A 27829-nucleotide genomic window follows, 5' to 3' on the forward strand; every position below is an offset into this window, starting at 1 on the left:
CAGAGCTGACCCATTCCACTGAACTTACTCCGACCGACGAAATAGAGTCGGGAACACCTTTACAACAGTAAATAGATAATTTAGTATCACTTTTTTGAAAGGATGCCGAGAAAAACAAAACTGAAGAACAACAGAAACCCCAAATCAATAACAAAAACTAATATTAAATAAAAAATTAAAAAACCAAAACATGTCCCAGAGAACCGATCTCATATTAAGATGAATTTCGCGGGTCAGATTACACATTTGTTAACAAATATGAACCGACAGCAGGTAAATTTTAAATCACTGAGCTTTTCTCCTTATCTTCCGACTATGAAATCGCTACCAATCTCGCGTATAAAGGCTTAGAATTGCATTTAAAATTTACTTAACAAGATTATAGCTCCTACGTTTATCACTTGGAAGTTTAAACGCAGAAAACATCGTTCTTTCAATTAGGGCCAACATTTTTAACGTACCGGTAAACTTTTACTACCCTAATTGTGAAAAACGTTAAGTCGGTTTTTAATTAATATCTCCGGTAATTAAAGTTCTACAAAAATGAGGCCAAGCTAAGAACACTTTCGATCAAGTCTCCTGTTGAACGAAAAATGAACTATCAAAATCGGTTTATCTGTTTAGGGGCTACTATGCCACAAAAAGGCACACTGATGCACACTTTTAAAACTTTATTTCACTTTTATTTTGCAGGCTTTTGAAATGATACCTTAAAATTTAAATAAGGAATAAAACGTAATTTAAACGGAATTTACGAGTCTTTTATTTAAATATTTAAAAATTTTTAGAATAGAAATGATCCGTTTAAGATCCATCAAAAAAGTAACGGATACGGATATAGATCTTTATTTTCCCTCTGATATCCGCGGATACAGATATCCGGAACATCACTAATACTGATAGATTCATAAGTCTTCTGGCATCATGTTTACGAATGTTTTATTTTCCTACGCCTTAAATTAGCAGAGAAATTAATTACCTTTCATGAACTTTAAAAGTATGATTGTCTGTTGCTGGAACCATGTCAGTAGTTGTCTTGCAAGGAAACAAAGCTACAGAAAATTTGACCTTGGCAGAATAGCTTCTTCTGGTTCAAGTGGTAAGTATTTTCGTGCGGTGTTGAAAAAAATATTAATTAATGTACTGTTGATTCAGGGTGCAAAAGTAGGGGGGGGGGGTCATGGCAGAGACTGCCTATGAAGTTTTTAAGGGGGTGTTTTGTAGGGAATTTCTCTTTTTTTGGGATAGCTTCATGATATTTGAGGGGCTGCAGCGTTGCTGTTGAAGGGAATGGGCATCCCAGTGCTGTTTAATTTATGCTCCACAGCATCTGATAAGACATTTTCTTGCTGTCTCAGGTCAAAAGAAGGGAACGAGGCCCCCCCCCCCCCCAGCCGAGTACTTTGGTTTTTTGGAAGAATGGAGATGCACACCAGCTCGCATGCAGTGAGATTAAGGCGGCTACCGAAAGTGGCTAGTCTTTTTATAATCTTCTTTTACTATATTTTAGGCAAGCGTAGCAAGCATAAAGGCTAAATTTTTCAAAAAGTGTTAGCTTGAATAAGTTTGATTCAACTGGATAGAAATTTCCAAAAGGGGTGCAGTAAAAAGATGAGCATGCATATCCTCTGCAAGAGTAAAACATAGAATGAGTTGAAAATAATAGTCAACACAAAGTTGCTAATGTCTAATTGATAGAAATGCATACTTGATCAAAATGTGGGAGTGTTGTAAAAGTGGATGCAATTGGATTTCAAAATGTATAAAAATTGGGACTGACACGTTAAAACGTAATAACAGCTAATATGCTCCCAATTTTTATGCCTAATGCAGGGGTTCTCAAACTAAGTGTCATGGCAACCTGGGGTGCCGTAGGAAGAGTCTGTGGTATCAGTATATATGTAAGGTGAGAGCACCAAATAATGCCCGGGTTGACCAGTAAGAAAATCCTCCCTTTTTTGACACAGTATAACAAAAATTCACTAGACCTGCTTTCATTGTCATCAAAAAAACTAACTGATGACAAAGGACAACAAGCTATTTTAACTACCACGCAAAAGTAAAACAAAAGTTGTTGCAGAAGAGTGATGCCAAAACTGATCTTATTTTATGGTTAATTTGTTGCTATAAGAAGTTTAACTAGAATAAAAAGAGTTGCATACTGTTCCTGAAACCTAAATTATGTAGTTAATGAATCCAAAAAGAAAAATGTTGGTGTGCGCCGTAATTTTTTCTCAAGATTTGATAACGTAGAAAAGTAGATTGTAGTATGATAGGACCATGGTTTGTCTTAATAACAATCCAATGTCCTTATAATATAACACCACAGTATTTGAGAGGAAGATATGATCCTATGCTGCACACACATGCACAGGTGTGGGAAAATGCCCCTGAAAATAACGACTTATTAGTTGTTTACATAATAGAGATGGACTAGAGTGCAGTGAGAAAATTTTAAATCTTCAAAGGGTGCCGCGAGTCAAAAAAGTTTGAAAACCCCAGGCTTAATAAATAAGGAGGCAGGTATGCAACTGGCTTAAGATGAAACTTTTAGTCAAACTAATTTTTTATCATTTGCTTTCCAATAAACTTTTTTTTCCCTTTCAAATTTAATATAGTACCACCTTTGAAATGCAGTAAGTGTGGTTTAAGCCTCACTTAATAATTTGTGGATACAGTACCTGTCAGTGTCTCAGTGTCCAGTTACCTAAACTTTGAGCTCAGCTAGCACTTTAAGGGAGATATTTTCAAAATAAATATATTATTCTGCATTCCAACGAAAATAAAATACAGTAAAATTCTGAAATTTGGAAACCTCATTACTTCTGCAGGTTCAAATTCCAGAATTTTTTGAATTTCAGAATAATAGTATTTCATATTACATTCTCTCTTTAGTTTTTACAAGGTGAAAGAAAACTATTGTGACATACAGTGCTGGTAAAAAAAAATTGCATCACCTTTGCATTTTCACAACAATGGGATATGTGAGAAGTTTTGTTCGACCGATTAACAATGAATGTATTTGAAATTCTGCAAAACTTATGGAATAAACATTTAACAGCAGGAATCTGATAATTGTTTACTTTATTTATGGAAATACATGGTCAAAACTGCAACAAGTACAATGTTAAGTGCATCCACATTGCCAAGTGGACAATGAAAAAGTAAGTAGAAGTTTTAATTGTAACTCTTTCTGTTCAAAAATAAAAAAAAGTAACATGAAAATGTTTGAACATCATAAAATATAACCTAATATTTTGTTGGTCCGAATCTAGCTTTAATGACAGCTTGACATCTATGGGGCATTAAATGGATGAGTGATTGAATGTATTCTTTATTGAGTTTATGGTGACAGATAGGAATTATTGATTCCCGGAGTTTTGCAAGTGATGTTGGCTTATGTTTCATCACTTCTACACCCATTCCAACAATTTTTGACCGGATTTAGATCAGGGCTGTTTCCGGGAAAAGGCAAACTGCTGAACCCATGCTCATTTTTCCGTTTCTGAACCCACGTGCGAGTTTACACACACACACAAAAAAATTACTTAACCCCCATGTCAATTTAAGTCAAATGGCAAGGTAAAGGCTTTTAAATTGTTACTTACCAGTTTTGCCCTACGGCACGGAGCAGAATCATCTTGGAAAATCATATTCGGAACTGAAGTAAAGTGATTCCGGATAGTGGGAAGCAATTTCTCCTCAAAAATGTCAATATACACCTGAGCATTTACTGTTCTTTGCACAAAGTGAAGCCTACCAACTCCTTGATCAGAAATACATCCCCAAATCATCTGGGATACAGGACGCTCGACTGTGTGTTGAATGCAGTCAGGATGATATTCCTCTCCTTTGCGGCGTCTAACTGTGTGCTGTCCGTCGGACCCATGCAGATTGAATTTGGACTCGTCCGAAAACACAACTGATTTCCATTGATTGACAGTCTACCCTTGATGAGCTATTGCTCAGTTTAGACACTGTTTCCGCATTTTTTTGGTCAACAATGGCTTCTTTCGTGGTCGACGTGCCTCCAAACCCGCACCACACAGTCGTTTTCGTACAGTAGACATGAATGCATGAATACCCGATTGGTTTTCCCGTTCTGTTCTAAGGTCTGTGGAAGATGAGTGTCTGTTTCGGAAGATTGAGTCGTATCAAATACCTGTCCTGCACAGCATTGGATATTCGTGGACGATCACTGCCACTCTTTCTTAATGTGCTTCCAGTGCTCTTTAGCTTATTCAGTAGTCAAACAATACAGTGGAGCACCGTTTATACGTTTCTTTTTTATACGTTTTTATCGATTACACGTTTTTAAAATTGGTCCCTGCAGAGTCTAATACACATTAATCTTTATCTATTATACGTTTTTTCATTTATACGCTCTTTTCATGCAGTCCCTTCAAAAACGTATAAACGGTGCTTCACTGTAGTTGATTGCGAGCAGCTTATTCTTTTTGCTATGGAACATGACAACAATTCTTCTATGTCCAATGCAACAGGAACACTCTTCCTTTGTTGTGTTAGTTGAACGTATTTCGACAAACTGCAACTCATAAGTCCAGATTGTAAATGAATGCGTTGAATGTTTAACTAGTTTTTTTATATAGTTATAAGGATGATGCAATCTTATGCAATAGCTTGTGTCATGTACTGATGCCAATTCGTGTTACATGATGCAAGAACCATTAAATATTTCATAATTACTTATAAATGCTACAAATATTCGGATTTCACTGGTGATGCAATTTTTTTCACCACCACTGTATATGCATGAATTGCAGATGAAATTCACTCCTGTCATTACTTAAAAAATAAATTGTTATTTTGTGGAAGATGAATGAAGAGGATGATAACAGAGCTTACTAAATTTGTTAAAAGAAAACAAGTAAGATTCTTCTAAGCAAATGATTTTTTAAAACAATACAATTTAATACAAAACTTTCTATGAAGTGCCTAAGATATGCTGCATAAACATATATGTAAATATATGCACCTAAATTTTATGATTTAAAGTAAGGGATATAGAAAGAACTGTTTAATAATTATTTAGATGTTGTTGTCGTTGTCATGTGCCAGCTAGGCTGGCTATTTGGAGTGCGCTGCTTCACTTTTAAAACAATCATTTAGATTTTAATTTTAAATACCTTTTTCTCATTTAATAACTCTTGCTGCCTTTCTGCAGTTTCTTTTTTGATTGCCTCTTCTTCTTGCTTAATGAGCTCAAGCTTTGTCTTGTTATCTACTTTCCCCTCCATTTCACCAATTTTCAGTTTTGCTTCTGTAGCCTGAGAAACAAAATAAATCAATATTCTGGCATTTTAAAATCACTGTCTTCTTGAAAAACATCAACAAGAACACAATCATATAGCTTAAGTTCTTTCAAGTCAAATTGAAAGTTCATTAAAGAAAATATTATAAACAAATAAATGTAAAAAGAAAAATTAATAAAAAAATACAGATCTTGATAAAAACATGAATTTTGAATGCTTGTATCCAGGCATTTAAAAATAAAGAGTATTCCAGGGATTTCTCTAAGGTTTTAAATAGTTGTAAAATATAGTACAGATAATTGCAGAACTAGGAATGCTTCAGAAAAGCAACAAATTTAATTTTTTGAATTTAAATACCATAAAACAAAATACATTTATGAAATTTTTTTTAACTGGCTTTTCAACATTAACTTCGCAATCAGCCTTTTTTTTCGAAATTTTGTATAATATTAGGATGGAAAAGTGTTCAGCTTTTACTTGTATGTATTACAGGGTTCATACTCAATTTGGATAAAAAAATTCCATGACTTTTCCATGACTTCATACAAATTTTCATGACCTTGTTACACGAAGAGAGTAGTACTATTTAATGTCAAACTTGCCAATTTTTTCAGAAATGGCATTAGAAATTTTTTTACATGAGTGCCATTACCTCATTGGAGCACTTACTTGTGACTGAAAAAATATCTGCATTCTGCTGAAAGTAATAAATTATTCTTTTTTGTCTTCATCACATAAATTCAAGTAAAATAAAAATATAATGAATGCAATACACTGATGTTTAAATGTCTAATAAATATTTAATAAATAGGGCATAATAGTAATGAATGGGATAAAAATTGAATAAGTTTAAAATAATAAATTTACTTCATAAAAACATTGCCGTTTGATGTCAATAGTGCATCTTATTACTCATGTAACTGGACAGATATTCGTTCATTAAAGTAAAGCCACATTTTACAGTAAATTCATTTTTCCAAATTAGATATTTCAGTTGGCTAAAAGGATCAGTTTTGGGAGCTATATGTTGGGCACTACTGTTTTAGAGTATTAGAATTCTCCTATTTCTATGTTCTATTGCCTGACTCAAGTCTTCATTTTAAAACCTTCAACATATCAAGATAAACTCTGATAAATTTAATAATGAACTTTTTGCAAGTAGTTGAAACGAACTCGGATCCCAGGTAGCATCAACTCATCGGATTTTGCTCGGCCGATCATCGACTCCTCCTAAACTCATCGCGTAATGCACGCTGATATCGTTGCGATCAGAATCCGAGAACGATTTTCGATGAGCTGTTTTTTATCAAAAAACTATATCCTTACGATCAAATTTTCCGATGAAAAATTGCCGAGCGAAATATCATCAGAAAAAGAGATCGTAACGATCAAATTTTCCGATTAAAATTTGCGGAGCTACATTTCATAGGAAAAAGAGATCTTAATGATCAAATTTTCCGATGAAAATTTGCCGAGTTACATTTCATCTTAAAAAAAGCAGGTCGTTTCAATTTTCCGATAAAAATTTTCCCAATCTAAAATTTTTGGAAATCTCCCAACTGTTAAAGTAGGATAAGTTTTATTATTCGAATATCCGACTATTGATCATTTTAAGGCTATACGGATCAACATTCAGGGTTGAGAATCAGAGGAAAAATGACTGAGACTGACTCCGAATCCGACTCCTGGATTTTGGAAGGGTTTACTCCGATTTGCTGCAAAATCAATTCAACTTGAACTCCACGATTCCAACCCCGATTACCTCACTGGAATTGCGAACAAAATGAGACTCCAACTCTTGAATGATTTCTCTCTATCTCCAAAACAATTCCACTCCGTTCAATTTGACTCCCAAAATTACTGACTCCGACTCGGTTTGCGGGCAAAATGATCGACTCCGACTCTTCATTAGCTGGCGCCACAAGTATATTCACGGAATAAAATTCTCACTTTCCGTTCAGAAATCTGTCATAGCCTTGCCCCCATATAGATGGCGCCACAAATGATTTTCCATTTAATACATTATTTTCTTTCTTGAAAAGAGTAATGCTTATTACTTGTCTAGTGGTTAGCATATGAATCTCGTATTCCAGGGGTCTAGGGTTCGATTCCCGGCTAAAGCGACTTAGATTGAGCTCATGAATCACGTTCATCAAAAGTTGTTAAATTAGAAATTAAATAAACAAGTTATTAAAAAAAATTAAATTATATTAAAAAATTGTTCAAATGACGTCATCCGAAAATCCCCCTCCTGAAAGTTTTCAAGATGGCGGAAGGGTCACGTGATCATCCAAGATGGCGGACCCCCCTTCCCACTGTTAATTTTTTTTCTTCCTGCTTGTCCCTATATCGCAGTTGTTACTACTTCTCATCGTATTTTCATCCTAAATTCATCGCCTCGGAGCAGCACTGCTCGTATATTGCTCCAAATCTCATCGTATTTTCATCCAAAATTCATCGCCTCGGAACAGCACTGCTCGTATATTGCTCCAAGTCTCATCGGTATAGGGAGCAAAATTCATCGGATTCGGATGATCGGATTCTACTATTGCTGATGAGACATATTGGAGCAATTTCCGATGAAAACTCATCAGACTCTGATCATCGGCCGATCAAAGTTTGATTGGATTTCGATGAACGGCCGATGAGTTGATGCTACTCGGGATGCAATTGAATTACACTTTTTGAGGGGGCATGGCAAAATCAAGAAAGTGAGAGTCCACTACTACAATATAAAATATAAGAAGTACTGAAAATAATGGTGGGTTCAAAATTAGTAATGCCCCAGTAGTAAAATCACATCAGAAAAAAAGGTGAGCAGCTGTTACAGAAGCGGATGAAATTGGATTCCAAAACTCGGATTTGTTTTTGAGATCGTTCAATTTATATGCAATATTACTAAATCGCTCAATATCTCTAGCACTCTTTTAGCAATTGTTGCTCTCTCACCAAAAATGGTCACACAGAACACAAGTCATTCTCATTGTTTTTTTTTCAAATGTTTTTTTTTCTTCTTTTTTGAAAAAAGACTTGTGTCCTTAATAGGAGTACACTGAAACAGTTGAACTAGGTTATAGTGACCTTGTTTGTAATCTTAATTTTTTCGCTGCCGATCACGCACCAGAGCCTGATGCTAAACAGTTCCTCCTCTTCAATAGGCATCTTATATTAGGTATGTCTGCAAGTATTGGCAAACGGACAATTTATTAGCAGCTGACATGTTAAAAGATTACTTCCCTTTATTTTCTTTTAAACTTTAATGTTAACTGAATATAACACTAGTTGGCTATAACATAGTAAATATTATGTATGAAGTTTCAAAATATGTATCATATATACACTATATGACCAGAAGTGTTGAGACACTTTCAAAAATTCTTATTTTTAAGGATTTCTCAAGAAATAAGAGACTAATTGCTCTGTAACTTTTGTCACATAAAAGGTATGCTCCAGCTGTCATTTTCCAGCAAAAATTATATCACCCTTTCATTTTGGGGGTCAGTAACAAATTGGGGGAAACAAAAATATTTTTTGATCATCATTCATCCTTAATTGCTGAGAGTAAGCTGTAAATTTCAAAAAAATAGTTAGCTTACTATATACAATTATTTTACATACTTTTGAGAAAGTATCACTGATATTTATGAAGATATCAGCATTTCTTTCAAAATTACGAATTTTATTTGAAGATTTTTGGCTTATAACATGCAAAGTCTTCCATCAAAGTTCACCTAGCTTTCAGAAATCTTGATAGCATAGAAAAGAAATATAATAAATTTGAAACTCAAATGTTGAAAATTTGAAAAAATATAGACATTTATAGCAATTAATTTTTCACTGCACATGCGCAAAACATAGCAATTTATAACTTCCATAATCTAAATCCCAACAAGATCCCTCAACTCATGATAAATTTCTAGTTGAATATCTTAAAAATTCAGAAAGTTAACAGTGGTCTATTGAGTCAAATTTCAACCATTCTTGGACAGGCAACGCATCATGAGGAAATGTTTGCAAATAATCAGTTTTTATCATGAATTGCACTGAACCACTGCAACCAAATGTTGCAAACTTGCGAACGACCACTCACAATATGTCACATATGTCGCCTATTCAAGAACTATTAAAATTTGGCTCATTAGATTGCTGGTAACTTTCTGAATTTTTAAGATATTCTAATGGAATTTTATCATGAGTTGAGGAATCTAGTTCAGCTTTAGACTATGGAAGTTATAAATTGTTATCTTTCACACATGAGCAGTGAAAATCTAATTGCTCTAAATGTCCATATTTTATCAAATTTTCAACATTTTAATTTCAAATTTTAGTATTATACTTCTCTTGTATGCTGTCAAGTTTTCTAAAAGTTTGGTAAGCTTTGAAAGAAAACTTAGTTTATTATGAGCCAAAATCCTTTAAATAAAAATTTGTACTTTTGGTAAAAATGCATATACCTTCGTGAATCTCAGTGATACTTTCTTGAAAGTATCTATAACAATTGTACACAGTAAGCTAACTAATTTCTGAAATTTAGAGCTTATTCTCAGCTATTTACAACCAATGATGATCAAAAAACATCTTTGTTTTCCTCAATTTGTTATAGATCCCCAAAACGCAAAGGTGATGTAACTTTTGTTGGAAAATGACTGCTGGAGCAGCACTCACAAATCACGATTCCATTTTTTTTTAATTTGATTTCATTGCAAAATTTGACAACAGCATTGTAGTTTTACAGTTTCAAGGCGCGACATAACCATAAAATTGCAGAAAAACTGTCCAAAAATTATACTGATTGCCATATTAGACACTACTACATTCACCATATAACTCAGACCTTAATAAATCCAACTATTTATAAGATAGAAGTTAACAATTCCAAAAAAAGTTGAAAATGAAAATGTTAGCATGAGTATTGAATATGAAAAGTACGATAGGGACTACTGTTATGTTGTACTTGTCAGGAGACAACAAAAAAAAGCATGATTATCCGAAACCTAGATATAATTAAGGTCATTGTAATAACGATTCTTCTAGCATTCAAATGTTTAATATGTGCATCTACAATAAGTACAGTTTGTTTTACATTTGAGTGGCTTTTAAAAATAAGAAAAAAAAGAAAACTACTCCAGTCATTGCTCTTTCAAAAACATAAAAAAAGTATTCAAAAATAGTGTAGTAGCTTTTTTGTGAAATTAAGATTTTACAATTATAACTTTAAATGCAGCAAATGCAGATAAACTGAAACACCCTTGTTTTTAGAAATACAATTTAAGTGGACACACATTTAAAGCAAAATTTAATTATTTTTACTTTTCTGGTAGGCGGAAGAAAAGTGTGATCTATCCATATGAGCAATATAACGAAACACGATATAACAGGGGGTACAGCACTATTGTTCAGTGTTTGTAACTTTATCGCCCCTGGTGAAGTTATTTTCTTAGAACTATTCACGCCAACATATAACAACCCTTTTTTTGTACGATAAGAAAAACATTGTAAAACCTGCCATTCTGTCCATTGCAATAAACGCTTACAGTCCACTCACTTGCTTGAAGATTATTTCAACTAAGTACCGCACATTTTGGTCCTCAGCGACCCGGATACGATAAATTTGAATTAGTTATAAAATTCAAGTCAACTCGCAAATATACAATCAAGTTAAATTACGCAATCACTATAAATTGCAATGGCGAACATCACCTCGTTAAACCACAAGCGCGGTAACATTAAAGAGCAAATCACCAAGATTTCTATTGCCCTCGCTGAAAGAAAAGACGAAATGGACATTTCCGAGTTAGAAGCTCTTTTTGAGACAGTGCTGAACATACATCAAAAATTTGATACTCTAAAAGATGAATTCTACAAAATCATCACCGAAAAGCAGTTTGCGGAACTGCAAGCGCAGTAACATTAAAGGGCAAATCACCAAGATTTCTATTGCCCTCGCTGAAAGAAAAGATGAAATGAACATTTCCGAGTTAGAAGCTCTTTTTGAGACAGTGCTGAACATACATCAAAAATTTAATACGCTAAAAGATGAATTCTACAAAATCATCACCGAAAAGCAGTTTGAGGAATGTGAAGATTTATTGTCTCAAGTGGACGAAGATATTCAAAACTTGGAGGTAAGCTTGAAATCATCTATTAACAAATTGAAGTTACAGCATTACAGTGACTCTGGACGAAAACAAAGTATTGATACTTCTACACAAGAAATTAATTCAATGAATGTTGATCAGCCAAACAAGGCTTCAATGAAACTTCCGAAAATTCCTCTTCCAATTTGTTGGCCTAGAACCATTATCTTTTGTTCTTCGAGAAATTCCTAAAGTTTTAGAAGGACTATAAAAGTTTCCAAAACTTACTTAATTCTTCTTTTGAACTTAGAATGTCATCCCGTTATTTTACCGGCGCACGAATCGCTCCCCAGAGCCAATATTCCCTGCATGCGTAGCATGCGTTTGTTGACCCGCCACGATGTGACGTCATAGGAAAGATGTTGAGTAGATTTTTGCTGTATGCATGTGGGAAACAATTTTAAAGTTTTTAGTTTTAAATTGTAAACTGTGTTGAGTTGTTTCATCAATATAATTTATGCATGCTTTTTGATATGCGTCACGCCATCGCGTAGGGAGATAGGGAATGCTATTTAAGTGTGAACTCTCAATCAATCATCCTCTTATTGTTTTACCATGTTGTGACTGCAGTCCGATGTTTTGCTGAGGTGCTGAGATTGTGCCTGGGAGCTGTGTGCTCCAGAGTTCCACGTTGTAGAGTGGATTCTTTTTGAAAGATGTAGGATGTTTTTCGTTGAGCCCAGCTAGAAATACGGGCATGTTCCAGTTGTTGCCTTGTGATGATCTTTTAAGTGAGGGATTTTCTCTCTAAAATTGAGAGTTTAAATAAAGTTGTTTTTACTGTGAAAAGGCCTAACAAACAGGACCATGGAAGGTCCATGCTCGAGAGCTGGATTGGATGTCTGTTGGATGGATGGTTCCTGTTGTCCGGGAGGACAGGTTTCTTTTCCTGAATTCAGCATGGTGGCATGGAATGGCCACGGACGATTTTGATATGGGATCCAAATTGGTGGATCGCGCCCTCACATGTTGTGCCAGCTTTTAAGGAAGAAATAGCTTGTTTGGTATGAACTTTTAACTCGTTCGTCTGAACTATTCTGTTTTTGGCATAGGACTCAAGAAGGTACTTGTATTAAACTAGTCATATGAATTTTACTGGAACTTTAACAATACTATTTTAAGAAATGTTTCCTACTGATATTTTTGGGGGGATTTTTTTATTCAGTTGTTGGAGAATGTGATTTTTATTTACACTTGTTAATAATTGAATGTTGTTCTTGAAAAATTAGACCGCAAAACAAGAAAGCAATATGAACTTACTCTTAAAGATAACGAAGTTCCAGATTTTGATGCATTGCTGGAATTCTTAGAAAGAAGATGTCATATCTTAAGTAGTATTAGTGCGAATATTTCATGTAAATCCAAATCCTTTATTGTTAAATCTAATAACATTTCGAAAATATGAGTCACGTGTGAACGAAAATATGTGTCACAAACTCAAACACATCAATTGTATCACTGTGACAAATTTAAAGCAATGAAATTATCCGAAAGGATAGATCTAGTTAAAAAGCATTGGCTTTGTTTCAACTGTTTAAGCGATCGTCATTTAATCCCCCAATGTAATTCAAAAAGTTCTTGCTTCATTTGTAAGAAAAAATTGAATCATCATACTTTACTTCCTAAATACGTAAACTGCATAAACAGCAGACAAAATAACGCAGATTGTAATGGTTCAACGGGAACGCTTCAGATTGAATCGCAAGGACTAAGCCAAAAACAGAACATAAGCAATTCTGAATTTGACTCACAAATGTCAAAAAATACTCGCGTCTCTTTCTTTACTAATGGGAATGAGAAAACTGTTTTGATAAATACAGTAATAGTTTATGCTAGAAATTCTACTGGCATAAGAAGGGGCTTACGCGCAATTTTGGATTGTGCAAGTGAAAGTTTATTCATTTCTGTTAGGGAAGCGGTAGCTTTGGGTTTGAAAAGGGAAAGAATAAATATTCCGATAAGTGGATTAAATGATTCAGCGCTAAATATCAAGAAGAAGATATCAGTTCACTTGTCTAATAAAGAGGATGATTCGCATTGGGAAATCGATTTATTATTTTTTCCAAAAATCACAGATTTCACCCCTTCTAAGAAAATTAATATCGCTTATTTAAACATTCCAAACGATATATGCTTAGCAGATCCAGCGTTTTATATTCCGCAAAAAATAGATATTCTTTTGGGTGCAGAATTATTCTTCGCATTTTTGAAGTCGGATAAAAGAAAGCTGAAAGATAGCTTGTATTTACAATCGAGTTGTTTTGGTTATCTTGTTTCGAGTAGCATTTCAGACAGCAGCTCTGATCATTCCGCAAAACACTGTTTTTTGTCAAAAAATTTGAAAACTCTCAATATTACTCAAACTAAGTTCTGGGAAATTAAAGAGTCGAAAATCACACGCCCTGTAGTGATGATGAATTAAACTACTGCAATGAACACTTCAACGCATTTCAGGAATTCAGATGGTAGATAAGTAGTTCAAATGCCATTCAAACCAGAATGTTCTGAAGTCATGCTAGGAAATTCTAAACAAATGGCATCTAGAAGGTTAGATCAATTATAGAAACGATTAGATCGAGATCCGGCTATGAAAGAGCGGTATACAGAATTTCTTAATGAATACAAAACTTTGAATCAAATGAAAGAAATAAAAGATAAGGGAACAGATGCCGGGTACTATCTCCCTCATCACGGTATTTTTCGACCAGACAGCAAAACTACTAAATTGCGCATAGTCTTCAACGCAAGTGCGAAAACAACCAGCGGACATCCTTTGAATGATTTATTGAGTAAAGGAGGGGTAATTCAGGAAGATCTCTTTTCAATTCTAATTAGATTTAGAAAGTATATTTATGCATTTACCACTGACATTAAACAAATGTTCAGGATGATTGAAGTAGATTCTTCTCAAACTAAGCTACAAAAAATATTATGGAAAGAGAATGAATTTGCACCTACTAAGATTTACCAGTTACAAACTGTCACGTATGGGACTGCATCTGCGCATCTGCTCCGTACTTAGCAACAAAAGTTTTACAGCAACTTTAGGGAAGACTTTCCTTTGGCGTCCAGAGCCGTTCTTCAAGATTTCTACATGGATGACTGCCATGGGTGCCACTCTAAAAATTGGCCAGGACTGAAAAGCGCGTGGCTCCATTTCGCGACACCAAAATGTTAGCACTTAGTTTGTTTGATGTTTTAGACATATATAATGGTAATTTTTGATGCTGTAACTATATAGTAAAACCAAATTGTAAGATTAAGTAAAAATTAAAACCTAAATAAAAAAATAACATATCACTGTCCAAGATTTTTAGGAGGTAAAAGCAGAAAAAGAACTTAATAATAAAATGCAATAAAAAAACTTACTATTTGCTAATGCAGAAAAAAAGCTTCAGATTTTATAGTTCATGTTACGTAAATAGTTCATATTTCATACAAAGAAATAGTAATTAAAAAAAATTCAAGTATGAGATTCTTGGCTATAAGATGCATTGTGATAAAAACTTGAATAAAATTTTCCAGATTAAGATAAGAATGGTTGAAATCAACAGATTGAGTGACTTATTTAATTATTTTTTGGGGAAAAAAAACAGCTTATCTTTTTAACTTTAGCAGATGGACCAGATTTTTGTCCTCAGAAGATGAATAAGACATTTTTTGAGAGTGAGAGATTCAAAAGTAAAGATTTGTTTCATCTATAAAAATCATTTTGAACATGGAAAAAAAAAATCCGATGGCCGAAATTTTTGAAAAGGCGGAATTCTGTCCCTTGGACGGAAGTGTGACAACCATAATGATTGCCTTTCTGGTAGTTCCAACTTGAAGGAGGTTTTGAATCTTCAGTTAGAATTGACGCAACTTCTCCAAAGAGGAGGCATGAATTTACACAAGTGGTGCAGCAACGAAGGTTCTACGACCGAACTTCAGGAATTTCCTCTGGACAGAAATTCTGAAGAAATTGTAGTTAAAACGCTAGGAATGCTTTGGAATAGCTTAAGTGATTCATTTATGTACAAGGTTAGCAACAATCCAAATCGCAATTTCACCAAACGAGATGTACTTTTGGAAATTGCACGCATCTACAATCCACTTGGACTTTTAGGCCCTGCCATCTCCAAGACAAAAATATATATGCAACAATTGTGGCTACTTAAATTAGACTGGAATGAAATGCTCCCTCCAGAAATTTTAGAGCAATGTTACAACTTTGTCAAAACATTCCCTGAGTTACAATCTATCCAAGTGCCTAGATGTATTTTAAAATTCGATACCAAGTCTGTTATACTTCAAGGTTTTTCAGATGCATCTTCAAAGGCTTATGGTGCAGTTATATATGTGAAAACTGTTTCCCAAACCAACGAAATAAAGAAGCAATTTCTGTGCAGTAAATCACGAGTTTCTCCGACCAAATTCAAGAGTATACCTCGTCTCAAGCTTTCTGCATGTTTGCTTTTATCCAAACTTACGCAAAAAGTCTTAGCCGCTATTAAATTGCATATAGACTCTGTGGAACTGTATTCAGACTCTACTATTGCGCTAGCATAGATTAATACCTCTTCAAGTCTAGTCAAAACATTTGTAAGCAACCGGGTATCGCAAATCCAGAAAATGAATAAGAACTTCCAATGGTCACACGTTTTATCGGAGGATAATCCAGCCGACAAGATTTCACGTGGGATGGATGTCAAATCTCTTGCTACTTGTGAACTGTGGTGGAATGGTCCGAATCTTGTCAAGCTGAACTTAACTGATCCGCAGACTTTGAAAAATTCCAGTGACTTGGCAAATCAACTCTACACCGAGGGGCTTAAACCTGTTTCCCAAGTGACATTAACTTCTAGTAGTGATTCTAACTTCTTTGACAGATTATTAGATAACACTAACAACTTTCAAAAATTAATTAGGATTCTAGCATTTATTTTTAGGTTTAGCAGAAACTGCAAGTCTCCTGTGAAACAAACAGGTCTGCTCATGCATGAAGAATATGTAAATGCCGAAACCCATCTCTTAAGAAATTGGCAGGTAAGATATTTTTCACCTGAGATATCGGCACTGGAAAAGGGAACTCCAGTTATGCCTACAAGCAAGTTAAAATTTCTCAATCCTTGTATAGACCTATCGGAAGGATTAATAAGAGTGGGGGGCAGACTTTCGCATTCAAATGTGAACTTTAACCAAAAGCATCCTATTATTCTGCCAGCGGGAAACAAACTTATAAAACTCATATTCCATTACTATCACAAGAGGGATTTACATGTAGGACCCCAAGCTCTACTAAACACGATTCTCTTAAAATATTGGCCTCTTGGTGGTAGAAGTGCCGCCAGAAAGGTAGTTCATGAGCGTATTGAATGCTTCAAAACCAAACCCGTTATGGCAAACCAGATTATGAGGATCAACCTACGGAAAGAGTAACCGCTAGTCCTGCATTTTTAGATGTTGGAATCGATTTATGTGGGCCTTTTGAGATCAAATATAAGGGTCAAAGAAAGGGTATTTTTCAGAAAATCTATGTTGTTATATTTGTATGTATGACAACTAAGGCTGTTCACATAGATTTTATTTCAGATTTAATCTCAGAAGCGCTAATAGTGACCTTAAAAAGATTCTTTGCACGGCGCGGTAAAAGCTCTATAATTTTTAGCGATAATGCTACTAATTTTACTGGGGCTTCTGCCGAACTGAAACGCTTACACAAATTAATGTTGAATAGTGAAGACATTTCTAACTTCTTCGTATCAGAAGGTATCAAGTGGAGATTTCTACCTCCCAGAGAACCCAACTTCAGTGGCCTTTGGGAGGCGGGAGTAAAGGCTTTCAAATATCACTTGAAGGGGTTGGTTCTACAAAATTAACGCTAGAGGAATTCATAACAGTAATTACCCGAATTGAGGGCATTCTGAATTCAAGGCCACTCTCTCCTTTATCTACTGATACTGACGATCTCCAAGTATTAACTCCAGGACATTTCTTAATAGGAAAACCGATCAATTCTCTTCCGGAACCTAACCTTGTTAATAAAAGGGATAATCTGCTAAATAGGTGGCAGAAAACGCAAAAAATAGTTCAAACTATTCGGAAATATTGGCAAAATAGCTATTTGAGCCATTTACAACAGCGATCTAAATGGCTGTTTGAAAGGCAAAATTTAATTCCAGGCATGTCAGTCTTATTAAAGGACATTCTACTTCTCATATGTAATTGGCCAATGGGTTAAATTGTTAAGGTAATTTCAGGTCCAGACGAAAACGTAAGAGTTGCCGAAATATGTACGGCCAAAGGCATTTTTAAAAGACCAATATCAAAAATTAGTGTTTTGCCACTTGCAGATAATCAAATTTCATCCAGTTAACTAAATCAGTTTATTGTAATTTTCATATTTGTTCTCTTATGTTTCTAAAATGTTCTATTATCTATTGTGTTTAAAAATTGTTTTGTGTCTTGTGTGTAATTTCTTGAAAATTTGAAATAATGTTATATTTCAACGCTGGGTCGGATGTTCAGTGTTTGTAACTTTATCGCCCCTGGCGAAGTTATTTTCTTAGAACTATTCATGCCAACATATGGCAACCCTTTTTTTGTACGATAAGAAAATCACCATTGTAAAACCTGCCATTCTGTCTATTGCAATAAACGCTGACAGTCTACTCACTTGCTGGAAGATTATTTCATCTAAGTACTGCACGACTATTATTCACATCATAAAAGAAGTGTTCAATTAAATTCAACTTAGCTTGTAAAAACTTACCACATTAGATGGTAAAGACGATAGAGTTGCTTTTAGTTGGTCAGGTGCAGGTAAATGCTCTGGTAAATATAATGCTCTGCTGAGTAACAACAATGATGGTGGGATCTGTGAATCTAAACTCAGTTCAAGCCACTGCGATAGTTGTGATTTCAAACGCTCTTCAGAAAGACCTAGTTATAAGAAAAATAACAGCATAAGTTATAAACTAATTTTATTCAAAAGTTCACTTAAAATAAATATTGTACAATTGACTCCCACTTGAACAAAGTTGAAGGAATCAAAGAAATCACTTTGCTGAAGTGCCTTTTGATACATTAAAATTAGTGATCTTATATTAATATAATTTGAGGATTTCAGATGGACTCGTTATAACAGAACTTTTGCAATAATGAGATTCAACTGTATTTGACAAAATTTTAAAGTTCTTAATCTCAAGAATGATGCCAGGTAATTTGAAGAATTTTTTAATTTTAAAAGATGATGTTTTCCTTAAAATAACAAGCACCCTTTTGAAATATACATTCAGTGGCCAAAAAAATTAGAGACACCCCAGGTGCAAAAGTAAACCAATCCGCCAGTAATGTAGAGTGATGGCACGATGTGGGGAATAAGGTGGGTATATAAGGAACGCCTAGCTACATATTACGTAGTTAGCACAAAACTTCTGAGTGCAATGGTTAAGACAAAAGATTTAAACGAGTTTGAAAGAGGCATGATCATAGGTGCGAGAAGAGCCGGTGCCAGCATTTCGGAAAGGACCACGCTTTTAGGATTTTCACGTCCAACAATTTCTCAGGTGTTTTGAGAGTGTAATTAAGAGGAAAAACTTCCAGCGCTAAGGACAATTCAGGTCATATAAGGCTGGTGAAAGGTAAAGGTGAAAGGCAAGTGGCCTGCATAGCCCACAGCAACCGAAGAGCAACAACACTTAAAATTACAGTGACATTCAATGCAGGTGCATTGCAAACAATGCACAGCACAACACGACCTACGTTGCAAAGGATGGGCTTTAGAAGCTGGAGACCTGCACGAGTGGCTTTGGTTTCACATACTAACCAGAAGCGACGCCTCCTGTGGGCCAAGGAACGCCAAATTGGTCACTTGAGGACTGGAAAAAGGTAGATTGGTCCAATGAATTCTGTGTCCTGCTCCCTCATGCAGATGGCAGGATCAGAGTATGGCGTAAACAAGACAAGTTCATGGACCCTTCCTGCCAAATGACAACTCTCTAGGCTGGTGGCAGTGGAATAATGGTGTAGGGAATGTTTTCCTGGTCTATACTGGGTCCTTTGATATCTGTGGACACATCTATGAAAAGCACCGAGTACCTCCTCATAGTTGCTGATCACGTGCCCTCATTTATGGCTATAATGTTCGCTGATGGAGATAATCGTTTTCAGCAGGATAATGCACGATGCCATTGTGCCCGAACGGTTTCCCAGTGGTTTGAGGAACATCAATTGGTGTTTCATCTGCTTCCCTGGCCTGCTCAGCCCCCTGATTTAAATCCTATAGAGCATTTGTGGGAAGAAGTCAAAAGATCAGTTCACAGCTTGGAAACACAACCATCCACTCTGTCCTAATTGCGAGCTGCAACTATATCGGCATGGGTTGACACTCCTCCGCAGTAGTATCAGCAGTTTGTGGAGTCCATGCCTCACAAGAATAGCAGCTGTTATCAAAGCAAAAGGTGGACCAATATGTTATTAGATGGGTGTCTCTAATGTTTTGGCCACTCAGTGTAAATCCAATACTTCTAGATACAACCTTTTAATTTTTTTTATTGTTTACTATTAGTCAATAATATTGAGCACTTTGTTTCCTCAGAAGGAGAGCTTCTACTTTTGAATAAACATGTTTTAGAAAAATTGAAAAAAATCAGTTTTAAAGGCACTGTATACTCAATAGTAGACCTGAAAAATCAAAGTTTTAGTTACTAGCAAGTGGCCAGTGAACACTTCATTTGGTTATGAAGAGTTCAATTTATTAGAGTTTATTATGGTTATAAGAGTTAAAAATGGGAAAAGTTAAAATTATTATTTTTTTCTTTTAATAATGTTCTGAAAAGGTTGAGATTGTAGTACATCATGCTAATATGTTCTTTAAAAATTCGAGTAAGAGTTTGTGCATCATACCAAGAGCTCTCATTCCACGTGCTCGGCACGCTGCTTGAAGCTCTGGAACGGTGAGAGTGTCTATTCCTTCTTTTCGTATGATAACATCGTCTGCTCTAAGTCGGCGGAGTTTTAGGCGAAGCTGAAACGTCAAAAAATTGTTTGTTCCTATGGGTTTAAGCTCTAAAAGTCGGCAAAGAGCAATAAGTTCAGGTCGGGAAAGTGAATCTAGAGTAATTTCATCCTCAAATAGCTTGCTGAAACGTAAAATATCCTCATTGCTTGGTTGTTCCCCCGATTTTCGAATCTGCAATGACACATTAAGAATAGAAATTTTAAGAAAAATAACTAAATGAAGAAAAAGGTTGCCAAACATTAAAAATCCAATTAATACAACATACTTACTGACATTAAATTCTCGGTAATAATATTTTGGAGAGCGAATTCCAAAAAATCTTAGGAAGGAGAATAATTGATTATTCTCTGCAAACTTATTTACAATAGCAACATAATACATTTTAGATGTGAGCATGGCATTTTATCAATTTTACAGTTACTCATTCCTGGGTGTCTGCTACACTACGAGTTTTGAAATCCACGACTTCTGCTGGTAACTTTCCATGACTCACCGTAGCTATTTTTCACAAGAATGTCTAAATTAGTGTTTTGTGAAAATTAAATTGCAACCATCTGATCTATGTTTTAGACATGTTTCTAAAAATTCAAATTAAAGGGAACTTTAACTAGCTCTCTCAGCTACTATTATAACAAAAAAAACAATTTATGAAATATTGATTAGTGATACAAATGAAATAGTTCAAGTTTTAACTTAATAATTTTGCAACCAAGCACATACATTTATAAATCTAAAACTTTTAAAAACATATTTTGTATCCCAATGAATCAAACAAAAGTTTTATGTAGGTAAGAATTTGCATGTAACAAATTTATTATTTTTTTTTCCGAAAATTGTGACAAGAAACAATCATTTTTCAATTATAAAAATACCGGAAAATTTTTTAAATTGCAAAATGATTTTTAAAAATGAATGCTGCTTCAAACATGCAGCAATAATGATGTAAAACTAATGGCAAAAAGCAAAACATTTAAGCTATATTTTTATCTATTTATTTTTTCTTTTGAATTTTTTAAAATAAATAAATTATTTTATAAACAAATAATGAATTTAAAACTTTATTTTTTAGAAAGCTAGTAGTTTTCTAAAAAAATTAATGACCAGCAATCATTTAGTAGGTACTAAAATTAAGTTTACAATAAATAAAATAAATAAATAATCAGAAAATTAAAATATTACATTAAAGCACTTAATAATTAACTTGCCAGACATTACCAGATATAGTACCGCCAAAGTTTTAAGATAGGCTACAAATATTTTTAAAAATCCCAAATTTGTGTTTTGCAACATTTTTGGACTTTTTTAAAATTTTACCCTTGAAAATTCCCCGATTTTGGCATTTTATCAATTTTCTAAACATTCTTAATAAATTCTTTAGCCCAATTTTATTTTCTAAAATCTTCATTAACTTAAGACACTACTGAAAATTAATGATAATTGTTATGAGTCTCTTTAACCAACATGGATGTAAATGACTTAAAATGCTCGAGCCGAATGAGAACGGCAAAATTAGAGGTCTACAACTTCTCAACTACACAATTAGACAAATAAAGAGGTTTAAAAATAATGCTAGCTACATAATTATAAATGTCCAAACGGTAGAAACACATTGTAAGAAAAACGAGCGAGTAGTATAGAAGCGGATGCAATCAGATTTCGAAATGTGTGAAAAACAGGGACTGATGAGTAAAGGCTTAAGAAACAGCTAAGATGATTAAATTTTGCACAAAATCTGTACAATTCGATAAATATGCATGTTCTTAGACTCAAAATCCATGACCAGTTGTCAATTTCCATAATTTTAGAGCATTTTTTGCTGAAAATCATGACTTTCCATGATCTTTTTCAATCATAGTCGAAATCCCTGACTTTCCAGGTGCGCAGACACCCTGTCATTTATTTTTGATATGAAAGAGTAACTCTAAAACTAATAAAGTGTTCAATCAGTGTTATATTTTACAGGGTAAGCATTAACTTAGAATACATTATATAAAACATCTGCTTTTAAGATTTTTCTGCAAGATAAAACAACTTTTTAAGCAGTTACAGTTAAAATAAAACACTTTGAATTGAAGCAAATTGCACTATGAAACAAATTTCTGGGAATTTGTACACACAATTGAGGTGCAGAAAGAGTATTTCAAAAGAATGTACTTAAAAACTAATTGCATCAAAATTTAAACATGTTAAGTCATAACTAAACATTTTTTCACATGAAAGTAATTTTTTACTGCCCCATTTTAATAATATGTTTCACTTCCTCAAACATTTTCTTCAACATTTATAATTTCTCAAATCAATTTCAGATACTTTCATTTAATAATGACTATAGTTATGAGAAGAGCCTACCACTCCTCTTGTGCTTTATGGCAAGTCTAAGGCTTCCCTCTAAAACATATATAGTTGCAGAGAAAAGGGGAACATTTTCTCATCTGTGGTCTGTGATACTTTGGAATATTCTTTTAATTTTAATTTAAAATAAAAAAATTGTGTAACTTAATAAAAAAATTTTAAAATAATTTTTGCCTCCCTTTTTTTTTTTTTTGGAGGCTATGTGTTTCTAGAACTTGAAAACTGATATCGCTCATTGGGAAGAAGAGTGCCACAATACAAAGAAATGAAATTTTACAGGAGAAGTGTTTGAAGTTGAACTCTTCAGGCAATTTGCATTAAGAAAAGTAAGTTTGCTATGTTCTCCAGTGGTTTATATTCGAACAAAAAAATCTGTCATTATTTTCCAAAGAAGATAATGTCCATTAAAGGCCTTTAAGTGAGAAAAAAAAAAAAAAGAAAATTAAAAATTTCATTTGTGGCTCTCTTCTTCCAAACGAGCGATATATTTAATGGTAAGTAACACTTTTCTCATCCCGAGAAAGGTATGCAAAAGTAGAGAGGAGGGAGGAGTGGCTAGCAATGCAAATCTAAAATTGAAATTTCGAAGAAAGCATATTTTGCTCACCTTTAGAAATTGTTAACATACTATACATAACCAGAACAATCAATGATTGAGTCATATTTGTGAGATCTGTATTGGTTATAATTATTTTTTGAATACATGGGGCACTTTGCATTAGAAAATTTTTAAATGAATAAAACTGAGATGTCAAATTTAGCTTGCTGAGCAATTTTTATTCCAATTGAAATAAGAGAAACACTTTTGGACTGTAAATTTTGTGAAATGAAATTGATGAAAAAATGCAACAGGATGCAGAGCCACTAATATATCAGCTATCACATTTTGAACTTGTAAAATCAAATGTAAAAAAGATATTTTTGAAATTATTTTGTGTGTGACATCTTTCATAGGGGTAGGTTCTTTAAAGACTATTTTACTGTAATTCTATTACAAAACATTCACAAACAGGCAAACATTTTCTTTGTTCAGAGAAAATCCTCCTAACATAAATTATCATTACAATGTGAAAAAAAAAAAAAACTTTTATTTTAATGCTTTAACAATGCAGTTAAACCTGTTTAGCTTGAATCTGCTACCTCAGAAACTTCTCCAGAAAAAACTTACAATTTATCACTATTCAAATATTTATTCATTAATTAATTTTATTCATGTTTATCTCAAGTAAATTATCTCGAAAACTTCTCATAGTTCTGGCTATTCAATTTTATATTTGAAAAACATTCTTACATTAACAATGTAATGGTACCTAATGAGGAAAAATTATGTTCAATGAATTATGCTACTGGACAAAACTATAGACTCAGAAACTTTTGAATTTCATAACTTAACTTAGTGTATTTTTTATACATAAAAATAAAGGTGAATTATTTGGAAAAAATATTCTAAATTGACTACAACTCATTTATTAAATAAATTATTAACAGAATTAAAAAAAAAAACCTGCAATTTTTATCATTACATATAACCTGGATAGTACAAGAATAACATTTTTACTGTCACATTTTGTGTTCAGAGTGGTTTGATACTTAACTAAATACTTTTATACTGTTCTTTGTGCATTGAATTTGTGAAAGTACTGTTTTATCCAACTGGAAAATTGTGAAGGTAACAACATGTAGTAGTAAATTTATTCTAAACGAACATTTGATTGCTAAACCAAAAAAAAAAAAAATATTTCATTTATGAATGAAACTTTTCACGTTTCATAACATTAATAACACTGACAATATTTTTATTTACTTTAATGAGAAACAAATATTCTTGGATTTCTCCATATTTCAAATTTAGGAGGATTTTCTTGTTTTCTGACACATTTTAAACATACTGTAAATGAAATACCAACTTTGTCAAAAAATAAAGAGAATTCCTTAGCTGTTTCCGAATGAGCATAACCTTTAGATACTGTGGCCATTTCGTCCAAGGTCTCTTGAAGAAATTTAGCTGTTTCGATTTTCACCTTGAGTCCTTGTTTGAACTTTTTTTCCTTTAAAACGAAAGAAAATAGCCGAGTTAAAAGCATTTAAAGGCAGAAAATTATTTATCCCTATTCATGTTATTTTTGTTTCATGTTCTTGAAAATACAACCGAAAAAGTGAACAATATGTTAATAAGCATAAAACTGAAGAAATTATGTATATTTATTAGAGATGAGATACAGTTTTAACTTAAAAATCAGTTCAAGTAACTACTATTGAAGTAGAATTCAATGTTGAGTCCATGGCAATTAACAAACTGATGTGTTGCATGACATGACTTCCTTTTACACCAATTTAATGATAATAGTAGTGCCTTGGAGTAAGCAAAGAAATATTTTAAACATTTTTGCCCCAAGTTTGTTGTGAACTGAAGCAAAAAAAAAAACATTTTATACAGATTAATTTTCTCAACATTGGACATTTTAATGTGATTCAATGGTTAACTCTCTAAATATCACCAATAGTGGCCAAACTGAAAAGAAATTTATAAAAAATAAAAAAAAGCCAAAATTTTTTTTCCGCCAAGTTGGCAAACAAACTTGCCAACCAAAAGCTTGGCGATATGTCACCAAATTATAGCACCACTTGAGTTTGCATTGATATAACAATGATTTCCCTCCAAAAAGGTGTAAAAGACTCTCTTAGGAACATCCGAATGCAACCAAAAGGGGAGGTGCACAATAGACCCCACTAGGAGTCTACATACCAAATTTCAACTTTCTAGGACATACCACTTTTGAGTTATGCAAGATACATATGCACATACACACATACATACAGATGTCACGAGAAAACTCGTTGTAATTCATTGGGGATCGTCAAAATGGATATTTCGGGTGTCTATACGTTCTTAGACATATATATACCTACGTGTGGTCGGGTTGAAAAAAAAACTCAACATTCATTCAGGCGAGCAAAATGAAAATTAATGCCTATTTTTGGGTCAAATTTTTTTCGTGAATACAATACTTCCTTTACTTCGTAAAAGGAAGTAAAAATACATTCTTGTTGCATTGAGTGCAATTGCATGCATAATATGAAGTAAATAAAGAAAAAATAGGAAATGTATTTCCTTCAGAATATGTTTTTTCTATATATGAAGGGCTCGGGGCAAGAACATGATAAGTGACAATTTTGAAAAAATGAGTTTTTTGGTATTCATGCTGCTTTGTTATTCTGTCTAGCAATTCATCGTATGATTGTTTTGTGTAAGTTCTGACACATGACACCACTGAACATCAAATAATGTTATTGCTCCAAACAAAAGTAAGCTGTTTTTGATGAAGAATTTGACAAGCCATTTGATACATTTGATAAGACAGTGGAACCTGGGAAGGGCATGTCATGTACTTGAAAGAACTTGTTGAATTTTAAGAATTAACCTAACAATTACAGTGATGATTCTTCTTTAGTTTTTGATGTAAATGTTGAAGATAAAGATTATTAACCTTCAAATCATGATTCATCATCTTCAGAACAGGTAAGTTCATAAAATAATAATTAGTGGCTAGTCATACTATTGCATACTATTTCAGATAATTATTGGCAGCAAATTAACGTACATTAAATGCTCTTTTTTTCTTAACAAACATTGTCTTATGAGTTTTTGAGTGGAAATTCTTCTTGCTGAAAGTTTATTTAGTAATACCATAAAGAATTTTACGTAATTGTTTAGGAGTCAATATTGTTGTAACCTTATAGGAGGATAGTGTGGCAAGGCATACTATTGCTCCTTAAATGTCCTTATGCTTATTCAGGTTCTTTATACTTAGAAACACATTGAACAGTGTGGGGCCTCAGTTGACTTTTCATCACCTTTAGCATTTCGTTTCACCTGCAAGAGCACATCAAGCTTATTTGTCAAGCATTTATTAAATGGAGACTTAAAGAAAGTGCAGTTCATCAGAGTTGGTTGACCTGCTTATGTTAAACTTCTCTCACTTGGACCAAAGTACAAGGCGCCTCTCAAAACAAATGAGAAAAAATTTAAAGTTGTGAAAGCACTCCTTCAATTCATTCCCTGATTTACTACAAGTACTATAATAATCGTAAATCAAACAATGAAGTAGATGACAATGTAACTGAATCATTACAGTAAAAAAATTATGGTTTAACAAATTCTAGAATTTTGTAAAATTTTATAATTTTGAGTTTATTTTCCAGAAGGCTACTTAGGTCATTTTCACATGGACAACAAATGTTTACTTTTTTAAATAAGTAGATTTTTGGGGCAGAAATGTGACATGTAACAAGATGAGTGACTTTTCCATCAAAATTTTTGTGTTTCGTAACAAAACAGAAATAAACCTGACAAAGGATTATGTCATTTGGAGAAAAACATATCTGGTTTTAGTATTGAAGAATATAGAATGTATAAAATGAAAAAAAAAAAATTGTAGAAATTTTCAAAAGTTGGAAATTGGCCTACTAAAAAATTCATGTCATGTGGCATATCACATTCTTGTCCCGAGCACTTCATATAAATAATTTTCAAACTTTAACATGACCTGTTTTGTAAGCCCATATCTTGTAAATACTGTTGTCCTTACTTTTTCAGAAGCTGTCTGAAAAGTTGATGGCATAGCTTGAGGGAAGAACTTGATGAAGAGTGGTAACGCTAATTCCAAAAATGGTACTGCTATAAAGATGGAGAAAGGGAGTAAACGAAAAAGATCAGCAACCGTTCGAATGAGCTGTGAAAGAAGAAAATCAAGCCTATATTATATATTTAATTAACCATTACTGAATTCATAAATTTAATTCAGTTACTTTATAATAGATGGCGGCAAATTTTAAAAAATGCATATTTAACGAAAGTAATATTTAGCAATAAACACTTAAATGCAGTCATGAAGAAAAATACAACATGGATCAATTTTTGATATTATTTTGCATTTAGATAAAAATTTATCATAGATTCACTTTTTATTATTTTTTCTAAAAAAAAACAGTTTTTGGGTATGTACCCAGGCCTAGGGTAAATACCCAAAAAATATTTACCTACCCAATGGGCATTTATCCTATAG

At 33.5% G+C, this 27829-nt stretch overlaps 1 protein-coding gene across 1 annotated transcript in view; it reads right to left on the reverse strand.

The window, feature by feature from the left end:
• The window catches only part of LOC129218327 (mitochondrial proton/calcium exchanger protein-like), a 45601-nt gene that overhangs the window by 12254 nt on the left and 5518 nt on the right, over window positions 1-27829 (reverse strand). Inside the window, exons 3-7 of the mRNA XM_054852563.1 lie at window positions 27353-27496; window positions 24671-24811; window positions 20297-20582; window positions 18162-18331; window positions 5148-5288 (exon numbers count right to left, since the gene is read on the reverse strand). Coding sequence (XP_054708538.1) covers window positions 5148-5288; window positions 18162-18331; window positions 20297-20582; window positions 24671-24811; window positions 27353-27496 — 882 coding nt within the window. The remainder of the gene's footprint in view (window positions 1-5147; window positions 5289-18161; window positions 18332-20296; window positions 20583-24670; window positions 24812-27352; window positions 27497-27829) is intronic.

Source organism: Uloborus diversus, chromosome 3 (assembly GCF_026930045.1).
Source record: "Uloborus diversus isolate 005 chromosome 3, Udiv.v.3.1, whole genome shotgun sequence".
Classification (NCBI taxonomy): domain Eukaryota; kingdom Metazoa; phylum Arthropoda; class Arachnida; order Araneae; family Uloboridae; genus Uloborus; species Uloborus diversus.